Raw genomic sequence first — 14227 nt, 5'->3', positions numbered from 1 at the left:
TAAGATGCTAATTTTGGTTTTGAGCCAACCACTTCATTATGCATGTGTGAGCATTAATAATATGGCACTTCCACAATCATGTTAAAATATAAATAATCCCACAACGTTCATACATGACACTTAATATTCATACATCCATAATATTCATCAAATCTTCACTATTCGAAAAGAGATATATTAGAGACAAATTGGAGCTGCTTCTTTTCCACTTCTTGTTTTTGACATATTTACAAACCCAAATGCAAACCAAAAACCCAAAGTTTGATCCGGAAAATGAAGTAAAGTTTACCTAGTGTCTTTGAGTAAATATTGTAATTCAAAGAAAAAGAAAGAAGTGTTTTATAAAAATCAATTAAAGCCTCTTGTAAATATACAAGGGAATAGTTCAATTGTGCATCAACAAGCAAAGGATTATTTTTCAGATCAAAAAACAAAGAAAACATAACATCTATCAGTTGGAATATATAGCCTAAGAATCCTCACATGAGAATATGTACGTACAAACACATACACGAGGAACACAGATTCATTGCGAAAATTGGAACTACTTCTTCCTCTCCACATCTTGTTTTTGACATACTCACAAATACTTTCAGTCCAATTTAAATCTACACACGGCCCCTCCAAGACACTTTCCACGACCAATAGAACATAGATCACCGAAAACCCAAACCAAAAACCCAAAGTTCGATCTAGAAAATGAAGCAAAGTTTACCTAATGTCTTTGAGTAAATATTGTAATTCAAAGAAAAAGAAAGAAGTGTTTTATAAGAACCAATTAAAGCCTCTTGTAAATATACAAGGGAATAGTTCAATTGTACACACATACAAACACATATACGAGGAACACAGAGTTAGTGTGAAAATTGGAACTGCTTCTTCTTCTCCACTTCTTGTTTTTGACATATTTACAAACACTTTCAGTCCAATTTAAATCTACACACGACCCATCCAAGACACTTTCCAGAACAACATAACATAGATCACCAAAAATCCAAATCATTGATACAAGGAAATCGAGAAATCAAATGGCATCACAACTGAAATTAGTTGTCCAAAATCCAAGTACAAGAGAAAATAAACAAAAAAAAGATCCAAAAAACATATTGGTATGATACAAGCAATAACTAAATTGAATGCGGCTTATGTTGTATGTATATATGTATATACAAGTTAAGAAAATCAGAGAAGAAATAGAGAACTCGATTAATGAAATGGCACGCAAGCTCCTGACCCATATTTTGAAAAGAAAAAAATTTCTAAAATTTTATCTTCTTCAAACCAGGAACAGAGCAAAGGAAAAACAAAGAAGAAGAATAAAACCAATGCTTTCATGCCTTTTGGGGAGAGAGAGAGAGCTTCCTAGAAAAAACTTCTCAATGTTTACCTCGGCCGTGGGTTTTTAGGAATGCTTAACCGTAGAGAGGAGAACCACAACTTTCAATCCAATTTTTCAAATGAATGCTTGAAGTATGAGATCGACCTTTAATGGAGTCGACGAGCAACAACGAAGTCGAAAGAAAATGGCGCCTTCAGCCACAACTTCGTCTTTGGCACCAAACACAGATGAAAGCGTGGGAACGAGAGAGAGGGATCTGAAATGAAAATAGGGACTTTTGAAAATTGGAAAAAAATCAGCAACATAGGAGAGAGAGAGAGAGAGAGAGAGAGAGAGAGAGAGAGAGAGAGATTAATTTAAAATGTTTACAGTCATGAACAGTTATCCTTTATATGTAGCGGGAGTATTGTAGCAAAGTGTAAAGTAAAGATGAAATACAAGATCTATTGGAGGGCAATTTTGAACAAATTTCTTTATATTTTAAAGAAAACTGTATTTTACAGCACCCATTGGGAATGCTTACACTTTTACTTGATCTATCACAATATGATACAATGTATCTCTCTTTCTCTACTATCCAATCTGTATCTTTAAATTTTCTTCTCCTTTTCTACAGCATTGATGCTAGAGACAAAGCACAACTACACAGACCATAGTTGCTGGTTGATTTTCTCTGAAAGCAGTCCCCACAAATAACACTAGATATACAATTCTGGGTATGTTAATCTAAACATGTACTGATGTACATTATTATTGTTTACTTGCAAGAACAACTCTATTTTATTTCCTTTCATCTCCATTGTTAATGTTCTAAATCCATGGATCTAGAAGTTTATGAATCATCGTGATTATAATTTATCTTGGGCTTGAGCCATAGATGAGCCACAGGCATACATGGTTTCCAAATTTTTTTTCTTCTCTCTCTCTATAAAACATCTTAGCAGGAGATTAAGAGTAGAAAACTAATATGAGATCAAATTGTAACAAACAAAATCTCATAATAGTGGATTTGTCGACAAAATGGAAGTACTTGTATTAAACCAGCCACTTAGGCCCACTTGTCTTCTTCTTAGTGCTCTAGTGGTTTTATTTGTGAGAGATTCACACTTTTTTTTTTTGGTTCACTTACTTTTATAAAATTTTTTTGTTCACTTATTAATAATAATACAAACTATACAAAAACAAAAAAATCTAACAACTTTATACCATTACTTATTAGGTACTTTTCAGGTTTATTCTTGATCTATAATTTTTTCTTAAATTATAGAAAAATATGACCAATCCAATAACAATTGTTTCTTTTTTTAAAAAGAAAGACGTGGACAATTCAAAAAGTAATATACGTTTAGAGAGCTCGGTAATAACAGAATGTGATGCTTCTATCATTGATGAGTGTCCGTCTAAAATTTCAAGAATCCAACCTTAAGAGATGGATGTTACCTCTTTGAAACGTGATCCAGGACTATGACCATAAATATAGAAATTTCCTACTAACCTACAAGATGAGATCCGATGTCCCTATCTTAAAGCTGGTCTATATCAACCTAAATTTTCAGAATATCCATTTTCAAGAATAGGCAATCAGCGTCGCCGATTTCAATTTTCTTGATTTCAAAGATATTCAAATTGGTTGAAATACTCATCATCAAAGAATTCTATATTTTGTCTTTCATATTATGTTTTTGCTAAGAAATCAACGGGCCATCCAGGATCAAATGCATTTACCAATAAAAGTTTTGACAATTAGAAAAAAGTGAATGGTAGAATGAATTGTCATTTAATAAGACACGTGGAGAGAGATCTAAATTCACCACATATAAATGTTGTGAAATATTGTGAGGATATAATGAATCAGTCAAGACATATTGATAAGTTAGTTGAAAAACAAGTATCATAAGAGATGAGGAATAATCGGTTGCAGCTCAAAACTTTGATAGATAGTGTTCAATGGCTTATGTTCCAAACTTGTGCCTTCGGAGATCATGATGAAATATCTGACTCAAAAAGTCAAGGTAAATACATTGAACAAATAAAACTTCTAGCAAGTTATAATGATCAAGTTAATGGAGTTGCCATGGAAAATGCTCGACAAAATGCCAAATATACATCACCTAAAATTCAAAAGGAAATTTTGCATATATTTGCAAATAATGTGCGAAGTGTGATTCGCGAAGAAATCGGGAATGCCAAATTTTGTATTCTTGTTGATGAAACTCGAGATGAATCTAAAAGAGAACAAATGACTAGTATTTTGAGACTTGTTGATAAAACTAGTTTTATTAGATAACAATTTTGTCATATTCTGTATGTCAAAGATACTATGGCACTAACGCTAAAAAATGAGATATGTGTTCTTCTTTCTCGTTATGACCTTCAAATTGAAGATATTCGAGGTCAGGAATGTGATGGAGGAAGTAATATGTGTTGTGAATAGAATGGATTACAAGTTTTATTTTTTAAAAATTGTCCCTATGCATATCATGTGCATTGTTGGGCTCATAAATTACAATTGGTTTTAGTTGCAGTTTCTAAAGAAGCCAAACATGTTCATAAGTTTTTTGTCCATTTGATATCCATTTTAATATTATTATTGGTTCTTCTAAACGTAATGATGAATTATAATTTGCTCAAGTTGCTGAAATTGAAAGTTTGATCGCATCCAATGAGATAAAGTCTGGAAAAGGGGCAAATCAAATTGGTACGTTACAACGAGCTGGAAATACTATATGAGGATCTCATTTTCAATCTGTTTGTAGATTGATGATGATGTTCGGTACCACTTGCTCAATTATCAATACTATCTCAAATGAGGGATCAAATTATTTTCAATGTGGTGATGCTGAAGCGGCATACATGGTATTAACATCTTTTGAATTTATTCTGATATTACATATGATAAAAAATAATAATGGGAATCACTAATGCACTTTGCCAATCTTTGCAACAAAATTTTCAAATATTATGAATGCCACGAGCCTAGTTTCAACCACAAAAGTGCTAATTCAAAAGTTGATAGATGATGGGTGGGAGTCTTTACTTACTGATGTTAAATTATTTTGTGAAAAACACCAAACTGATATTCCAGATATGAATGATCATTATACTAGAGCTCGAGGCAAATCTCGTCATCAAGTTGACAAGTCATTGACAACAATGGGACATCATTTTAGGATTGATATATTTACTACTACAATAGACTTCCATTTGCAAGAATTGAACAATAGATTTAATGACTATACAATGAAATTTATCATTCTTAGTATTGTTTTAAACCCTAAAGGTACATACCAATCATTTAAAATTGATGATATATGCAAATTGCTTGAGAAGTTTTATCCGATTTTACTAAGCAAGGAAAATTCCTTTTGAGAATTCAATTGCAGCATTATGAGTATGATGTGCTGACGCATCCGAACTTTCAAGATATGTCTACATTATCTGAGGTATGTAGAGGACTAGCAATTTCAGAAATGCCAAAGATTTATTATTTGATTGACAAGTTAATTCATCTAGTATTAACTCTTCTTGTTTCTATTGCTACTACTGAGAGAGCATTTTCTACCATGAAACTTATAAAAATTAGATTGCGTACTCAAATAGAAGATGAGTTTCTTGCAGATCATTTGCTAGTTTATATTGATAAAGAAATTGTCAAGAATTTCATTTCGGAGATGATAATAGACGAATTTTATTCCATGAAAGATCGTCGTCGAGTTTAATTTAAAGAAGAAATCCTAAGTTGATATTTCATTTTCTTTTCTTTTTGTAAAGGACTCTAACAAACTATGGAAATCCTAAAGAAACTTATCTTATAAGATGATTTATAGACATGTATTTTTAGTTTACAATTGTATAACGTGTGATTATTATTTTTTATATAATCACGTGCAAAAAATACATAATACTTATACTGACACATACCACACATTTTGCTAATCTCCCCTTCCCAAACACCAAATCCTAGTTCTACCCCTGATCTTCGAATTAGCAGTTTTAAAAGTTAAAGTTTGGCTAATATGTCACTTTTTTTGGCTAATCACTTAAAACTTGAACTTCACATTGGAATTAGCCATCTCATTTTTTATAATAATAAAATAATTTTTTTTAGTCTATTTTTAATGTATTTTTGTTTATTTTTAAATTATTTTTTTATTTTCATTTTCATAATTTCCAACAATCATTTTCATTTTCACAATCCAACAATCTATAAAATTATATAAAATTGATATAAAATTATATGATCTCGCTACAGTAGCAAGTCATATTTGTATTTGGCTTTACTGTAGCTCATGGACTAGATGCTTTGGCTTGACTAATCTAATGTAGTGCAATTTATGATGACATTAACTAAATTAAGAGCTCAAGTGGTATTTGACTAATCCAATGAAGATGCTCTAAGCCCTCTATCAAGCCAAAAAGGATGGATATGTTAAATCTATCTAAATTTAAGGATCTCAAATAAGAGAAAGATAGATACCTTAAATAGATCATATTATAAAACTTATATATGACTTTTTGAATTTTCAAGTATTATTATATCCTCAATAAATGCTATGGAGCCTATAGCTTGTTTGGTTCCTTGACTGAACTCAGCTCAATTGAGTTTGATTCAGATTTAGACTTCTTCTAACATTCAACACAACTCTCAAATTACTAAAATCATCTCAACTCAAAAAATTTTTACACGTAGGATCTACAACTTTTTTTCTACTCAACACCTATTTACATGCGGGACCCACAACCTTTTTCAACTTCTCATAAATACATCTAAACTCATGTTTCTCATCTTGGGTGAGTCCCACATAACTCACTACACATCTCAACTCACTACTATTTATAGAGAACTCAACTCAGCTCAACATCCAAACGCAGCCCGCAGCCCGCAGCCTTAGGCCCCGTTTGGTAGTTAGACTCAATTGAGATCAACTCAGTTTAGTCTAATTTTAAACTGAGTCTAACATCCAAACACCAAACTCTCAAATTACTAAACTCATCTCAACTCAAAACCTCTTTACAAGGAGGACCCACAACCTTTTTCAAATTCCCATAAATGCATCTTAACATCCAAACACATTTACACTCATCTTAAGTGGATTTCATAAAACTCACTTCACCATCTCAACTCACTACTATTCATAAATAACTCAATTCAGCTCAACTCAACTCAACTCAACATCCAAACTCTATTTCTCTTATATTTCCTGCTTGAAGCTTTCAAAGTTCTGAGCAAAACTTAAAAAGGGATGGTGATCCTCATGAAGCGCAGTGTGAGGGAACTGAGTTTGGAGTTAATAAACTATGAGACGATGTACATGGTGCTAACTTCCACTGTCCTGCTCAACTGTAAAACTTCTCTACCATTTTAACTATTTTGGTATTAAATGATTGGTAGATAAATAAAAAATAACAAATAATTTGCTAATATTTTAATGCCATGTTAGGCAATGATTGTTCATAATAAAGGATGGCAAATGACAATTTTCGACTGAGATCTAAAAGTATTGGCCAATGGAGTCCTGGATCCAAACAAAATAAGCCAAACACGAGGGAGGTGTTGAATGAAAACGGACAGTAGTGAAAACAGTCCAACCACAAATATGCATATTTCGGTAATTCTATGCTGCTTCAGAAGGACCCGTGCTGGCTAAAAACTGCAGACTGGCGAGTAATCATCATATATGCTTTTGATTCAGTAATTAAAATGTGGTAACGCTACATTTCCAACTTCTCAAGCACAAGTTAAGAGAAAAACAAATGAGCTTATATCTTTAAATTTTAATCAACCAACAATATAATAAATTTCAATACTTCCCCAAGTTAAAACATCAAAGTCACTCCACAATACGTTGAAAATCCAAGGACTATCATCTCTATGTATAGCATCCAGATCAAATGAAGAATAGCACTATGGCAAAAATGGAAGAAGGTCAAGTAGTATTTCCTACCCATTTCTTCTAGTTAAGACTGATGCCCAGCCCCATGACCATTTACATCCTACCGCATAAGCCATCCCCCAATGAAAGATTGGGAAAACCAACCCTAAACACTTCTTTTTCGGTTTTTAATTTTTTGGATAAGATCCCGGCCTGCAAACTTCCTAGTATTCACATTCTTCAATGGGATACAAGTGCCATATTTACATCCAATAGCAACAACCACTAGTTGTGTTGATTGTCACCTCTGATGTTCAAAGCTATATAATCCCACCCAGAACACTTTTTAAATCAGATTTTTGTTCTTCTGTAAGCCTTGAAGGGTACTTGACGGCAAATTTAATCTTCAAATTTCCCTTCCTCCCAGGTTCTTTTGAGATTGGCATTCCTTCATTTGGGAAAATGACCTCTGCTCCAGGTTTGATTATATCTGTCAGGGGGATCATGAGATTCCTTCCGTCAAGGGTAGTCAAGTCAAGGGTCTTCCCCGTGAGGGCCTCCAGAAGTGTTATCTCTTGGTTGACTACCAGATCATTACCATCTCTCTTATAAAGAGCATGCGGCTTCTCGTCTACCACAAAAACCACATCTGCGGGTGTGAAACCAGGCTCCTGGTTACCCTTCTCGGGGAATGTTATCTTGGTACCCTTCTTCCAACCAGGTTTGATCTCAATGGTCAATATCTCCTCCATAGTCCGAAACTTACTGCAAGGGAATTGCTCATGCCATCAAGTTGAGGTAAACAACGTTGAAGCAAAACATTAATTCAGAGTTAACAGAAAGAATGTATACAGTACAGTAGATTATTGATGCAGGCCAATGCCACCATGGCAGTCATAAAAAAGGGCATCACTTCCTCTTTTTGAATTTACTACATAAACCTTAAATTATCTATATGCAAATATGCAGTTTTTAAGATGATGTGCAGGTCTTTAAACTTGTCTAGAAAAGACCTACTTGTCTTAACAGGATGGACCAAGATAATAGACTCATGCCCAAACTTTTAGATTTATGGTTTTGTAGGGCTTCAATAACAAACCAAAGAGAACCAAAGCAGAGGATAGGAAAGAAGTGAAAAAGAACATAGCTTTTTGGTGCTTAATACACCTGAGGGAGAAGTAAGATGAGTTCAATCAATTATAATCATCCCCAATATTGTCAGAGTGCACTTGATAAAAGCATTATTCCTTCATTCATATATAAAATAAAGCTGAAAACAACAATTTTGTTTGCACCAGCCAGGAAACAAGCATTATTCCTATTGAAAAAGGGAACTTTTCTATTTCTTTTCTCTCTCTTTGTTTTTAAAATACTATCAGAGTGTTATATGGAATGCACTACCCAGAAAGGAGACCATATATATCCAATCTGACCAATCTCCCTAAGCTTAAAATAAAATCCCACTTGCTGAACTTTTCTCCTATTCATCTTACAAGGCTGACCGGTCTTCACTCTTCTATGGATGATCCTGCCTCTAACGACAGTACATGTGGAACACCTCCATCTAGTCCCCCCCACCCCCCTCCCCCAATGGCAACATGTTCTATTCATCTTCAAGGCTGACTAGTCTTCACTCTTTTATGGATGATGCTGCCTCTAACTACAGTACATGTGGAACACTTCCATCTAACTCCCCATGGCAACATGTTCCAGCGTATCTGTATTGTTGTAGACCATAGTTGAAAGAATGCATGGGTAAAATCATGAAGGTGAATATAACCCATATGAACATTAGCATCAATATTTAAGACTGGGATTTTTAACTACAACCACAAAAGGACATATGCTCCAAACACGTTATTTGATAATGAATGTAAACAGAGAAACCCACTGGCTTTGATTCCCTAGACAAAACACAATTCGGAATTTTCAGCAAGAACAAAGCATGAGTTCAATGGCTGAAATTTACATGTAGGGGTTTTCTTTATTCTATAACTCATCAAAGGACTAAATGATGGAGATGAAAAGCAGTTTCTTGGATTCACTTGATGGATTCTATCTATATGATATATATATATCTCCCCCCATGCATTTTTTTATATAAGTAATCAATAAGTTTTATTAATTGAAAACAATAGGCGTAACCCAAGTATATGGGACATATACAAGAGAAACATCCATCTAGGATTTACAACAGATACAAGAAAGTCTTGGACGCTTAGTCCATTAATATTTGTTGTGGCTGCCCAAAGGAACAGGGTGTTGAAAAAGAAAACTTTAAGTTCATCCATTGTTTGCTTGTGATTTTCAAAGCTTCTACATTCCTCTCCCTCCTAATGCACCACAATAGAAATGTGAGAGCAATCTTCCATATTGTTGCCACTTGTGGATAACCTTGTAGACCCCTCCAAGTAGCTAGAAACTTGACCAATCTTCTAGGCATCATCCATGCTAATCTCCTCTAACAAAGAAGTTGTTCCATAAGTTCCTAGCTACCTCACAATGACATAACAAGTGATCTACCACTTCCCCATTCTTCTTGCACATGCAACACAAAGTGCTGGAAGATAGAAATGTATTGGGTTTGGCCTTGTGTGACTACAATTTGAATGTCCAGCTAGAGGCTGCACTACACAGAAACCATGTCCCCAATCTTGCCCCCAAACCCATTGAGGACCAATAACAAAATATAATGTCATCGGGTCAAAGAGTCAAGTGTACACATGCTTACCTTACTGATTCTTAAAACTGCTTGTTACCATAAAAGTTACTAGATTTCATAACAATCCATTGAGGCCTAATCTTCATTCTTATAATAAAAAAAATTTAACCTCATGGGAACCCTTTTTTTTTTTTTTTGATAAATAGCCTCATGGGAACCTTTCAAATCCATTACTTCAACTTCCTTAACTATGCCCTTTATTTATTTATTTTGGTGCTAGTAATTATGCCGCATCCATGATTGTTTAGGACAGGTCCAGGTGTATACATTAATATACCCTATAACATCTTTTAACTATTGTAATGAAACACTTTCACAAGAAAACCAAGCAGCCATTGGAAGAAAGCTGCAATATCTAAAGTTCTAAACAGAGTTCAATGATCTCGCCAACCATGTTGGGGAGAATTGAGGCTAGACAATTTCAAGACTGGAAAGGATCCAAGCTATTCTGTGAATGAAACATACGGAAAGTTACTGGCCAAATCATAAACGGCACTAAAAATGTGTAAAAGCTAGCAATATGTCAAGAACCAGAAATAGACCACTAAACAGTATTGCCAAGCCATTATTGAAACCAGCGTAGCTAAGATAATTTCCGCCAGCTTGTACAAGATTACAAATTACTAATTAAAAGCAAAATATGCAATGCTCAACAGCCTGTAATCTACTCAAATCAATTAATTTGATTAAAAAATTTATTCATAACCAATAAAGAGAAATATAGGCAACATCAAGGTACACACGGAGTATTCCCTGAGTACACCTATCAAGAGAGGGCAAAGAGCTCGGAAAACTACTGAATGTACCTAGTGAGATAATGCTCATCAAAGTTTTTTTAATAAGTTGATAACGCTCATCATAGTTGCCGACAGGAACACATGTTGGATAGGAAAAAAAACTAGAAGTTCTATGCCAAGTCAACAGGCTGATTAGGGAGCACAGGCAACCACCTAGACAACTGGCCCCAATAGAATAAGAATTCAACAACATAACCTTTGCCACAACTGTCATTCACAACCTAAATTCGACCATGCCAAATAATCAACTTGAAACTCTATCCTCACATCCTAAAATAAGCAATTATAGACACGAAAGAGAAGTTTCCATCCCAAAATCCATTCTACTCCGGGAAACCGTGCACACTTCTAATACTGCACATACTCTGTCAACCTCAACTCTAACAGATTCCAAGTATTCGTTCAAAATAAGCAAAGTACCTTGCTGCAAGTTCCATGCAACTGACATAACATGAAAAAAAAAAAAACTACCATCATGTTTTACACGGTTCAACACGCACAGGTTCCTAATGCTTTTAGCTAATAAAGAAACTAACATTGTGAGATAAATTGAATTGCAATGCCTAGTGACTATAGTGCCAAAAAGGGTTAGCAGGACCATTATCATTATATAATCGTTATCTGGGGCCGATAAGTAAAGAGAAAAAAAATGAACTTTATTGTAATTTTTTGTACCCAGAGGCGTCATAGACGTTCCTGGAGATCCTCATCTTCTTCTTAGCACCTTTGTAGAGCTCCTCCAAGCTACAGGGCAACGCGTTTTCTAGCGGCGCGGCCTTCCTAGAAAACCCGGTACCTGACCCACCACCAGGCGTTCTGAAGAACCCGTCTCTACCAAATCCCTTAGCTGCTGCTCCACCACCACCGCCGCCGCCACTACCATTACTCTCGGATCCGAAAATCTCGGCGTAGATGTCATCGGCATCCCGGGGGTTGAACCGGAAGGAGGTGGGATGCTGGCGGTTGCTATTGTAGTATTGATGGTGAAGATTATGGGGGACCCCGCTGGCGGCACGAGATGACGAGGGGGGTGGGGGAAATTGGCCGGACTTGAGGGCCTCCTCTCCGTAGAGATCGTAGATCTGGCGCTTCTGGGGATCACTGAGAACGTCGTAAGCTTCGGAAATTTGCTTGAACTTGGCCTCGGCCTCGACATAATTGACGGGGTTCTTGTCAGGGTGCCATATCATGGCGAGCCTCTTGTACGCCTTCTTCAAATCATCATCGCTCGCGTTCCTGTTCACTTTCAGAATGTTGTAGTAATCCACCCCCATCTATCTCTATGTTTCTGTGCGGCAATGGAGGAAATGGTCGGAGAAGGGGAAGATGGAGTACAGGAAAGAAAATCCGACGGTTGTGTAGTGGGAGCAATTTCGTTTTCTTCAATAAAGGAGGGAATTGTGTTGTGGACGATGATTGGGTCCCGGAAATATATATACGTACGTGTGTGTATATATATATATATATATGAAAAATTTAGACAGATTTTTATTATATTTTTATTTTATTAAATAAGATATTATATATTTATTATTATTAAATAATTTTTTATTATTTAATAATAATATATATATTTATATATATATAAAATCAATCAGCTTACCTCATCTTATTATCTACGTGCTGCAAACTACTGGGGGAAGCACCCAGCAGGGGCGGTGCTGAATTTTTGGACCACAATTTTAGGCCCTGCCCCAGCGGGCCTCTGGTCTAATCAGAGATGTTTTCGTAGTTTACACGCACACAAACGAAAGACACGTGTATTTTCTAGTCAAATAAAAACATCTTCAAATAAAATATCATGTGTAGAGGTCACCCCTTGCTGTCTTAGTACAGGATTCATTGTGGCAGATTCATCTGCATGAGATCTTCTCTAATGTGAACTGATAGTGGACATTAGAGAAAGATGGAGGATGGCTTAGAGAAGTTTTAAAGGACACTTTCTCTTACTGAATAAGAGGAGAAGGAGATTCAAGTGGAACCGAATTTGTTGGAATGAAGTGGAAAATGTTTGATAATTACGTTGTTAACCAATCGGTACTATAAATTGAAGCTTTTAAGCAGTCTATGAAGAAAATCTGGTGCCCAGTAAAGTATATCAAGTTTTGAGACCTGGATCCAATTTTTCTAGAATTCGAATATATTTGAGATAAAGAACGAGTAAAATGTGAAGGACCTTAGTTATTTGATAAACAATTGGTGTTGATGAAAGAAGTTGACGGAAAACAACAAGTTCATCAAATTCAATTAATTGAAGCTCTTTTTTGGGTCTGCATTCATGATTTACCACTCATAGCCAGAAACGAGTATATAAGCAACTTGATTGAAAACACCATTGGGAGGGCGGAAGAAGTGGATCTGGAAAAAGGTGAGATGGCATGGAGTGAATTCATGCAAGTTAGAGTATTGTTAACACTTAAAAATAGTGCAACAGTCTTGAATGGGAGAAAGATTCATTCTCGGTCCTATTGAGGTTGTTTTGGGCCTAGGCCTAGATCGGTATTGTATGGAGCCCTCAGCAGTGGTCCAGTGCGGTTGTACAGTGTCTGACGTACATCCATGATAGTGAACAGTAATTAAATGTAGGAAAAATAAAGAGAATGAGACATATAGATTTACATGGTTCGGCATTAGGCCTACGTCCACGGGGTTCAGGGAGGGGAGAATCTACTATAATAAACTTGTTTTATAGTCTCTCATGGTCTCTTATTATACAATAAATCTTGAATGTTTGTCTTTTGGAGAATATATCGTCACTGAAACTCATTTCGTGGGGCTGAAGAAGCCTTCGAGGAGAAGCCTAGCCAAAAGTCTTTGCAGTCGTATATGCTCTTGCCTTTTGCCCTTTTGTTTTGTGTCACTTTTCTTTGCTTTATGTCATATCACCCCTCATTTATGTCCACTCCCATATTTTTCTCCTAACACCCTCACACCCTTCTCAGCCTTTTGTCTGCTCATTCCCTCTATTTTTCTTCTCTCCTAATGAGTTCTCCCTTATTGGATTGGGTCTAGGAAATACCAAGGGCCCGTTATATTTATCACTTGTAATTGACCGCGATTCTTAAAGACAATTTGCTCTAAAAGGAAGAACTTGAGAATCTTCAAAGATAAAATATGCAATCGAAATAATCCACCCAAGTCTGTAGAGAAATAAGTTCCGGGAGCTGGTCCTTGGTTATTTGTTCATCTTGCGTTACGCAGTGAAGATTTCTGAGTGTAGAATTAGGCAGGAGATGGACTTGATCATATAGAGTGCGAGTGCGGGGCTTGACTTGGCGAGATAAGCAGGAGATAGACTCGACTACATAAATTGCAAATGTGAGACTCGTCTTGGCAAAGTGAGCGGGAGATGGACTCGACTGCTTAGAGTGCGAGTGTAAGGCTCGTCTTGGCAAAATAAGCGGGAGATAGGCTCGACCGCATAGGGTGCGAGAGTGTGGCTCAACTTGGAGAGATAAGCAGGAGATAGGCTCGACTGCGTAGGGTGAAAGCGCGG

General features: G+C 35.8%; 1 protein-coding gene across 1 annotated transcript; it reads right to left on the bottom strand.

Annotated features, from left to right (window-relative positions):
- Window positions 1–7106: 7106 nt before the first annotated feature.
- Window positions 7107–12162, bottom strand: LOC108999256 (dnaJ homolog subfamily B member 1). Its single transcript, XM_018976122.2, has 2 exons — window positions 11407–12162; window positions 7107–7977 (listed from the first exon to the last, which is right to left on the bottom strand). Exons 1-2 carry the CDS (start codon window positions 12003–12005, stop codon window positions 7533–7535), a joined length of 1044 nt encoding a protein of 347 aa, XP_018831667.1. The 5' UTR covers window positions 12006–12162; the 3' UTR covers window positions 7107–7532.
- Window positions 12163–14227: the final 2065 nt, after the last annotated feature.

This window comes from Juglans regia, chromosome 2 (assembly GCF_001411555.2).
Source record: "Juglans regia cultivar Chandler chromosome 2, Walnut 2.0, whole genome shotgun sequence".
Lineage (NCBI taxonomy): Eukaryota > Viridiplantae > Streptophyta > Magnoliopsida > Fagales > Juglandaceae > Juglans > Juglans regia.
The sequence above is the reverse complement of the archived record's forward strand: the minus strand, read 5'-3'. Positions and strand labels throughout refer to the sequence as shown.

Bases quoted from the DNA above. Each gene is read 5' to 3' on its own strand.
- LOC108999256 (XM_018976122.2), bottom strand. From the start codon at position 12,005: ATGGGGGTGGATTACTACAACATTCTGAAAGTGAACAGGAACGCGAGC. The intron at 7,978-11,406 runs GTACAAAAAATT...ATTCCCTTGCAG, and splicing joins AACGTCTATGACGCCTCTGG to TAAGTTTCGGACTATGGAGG.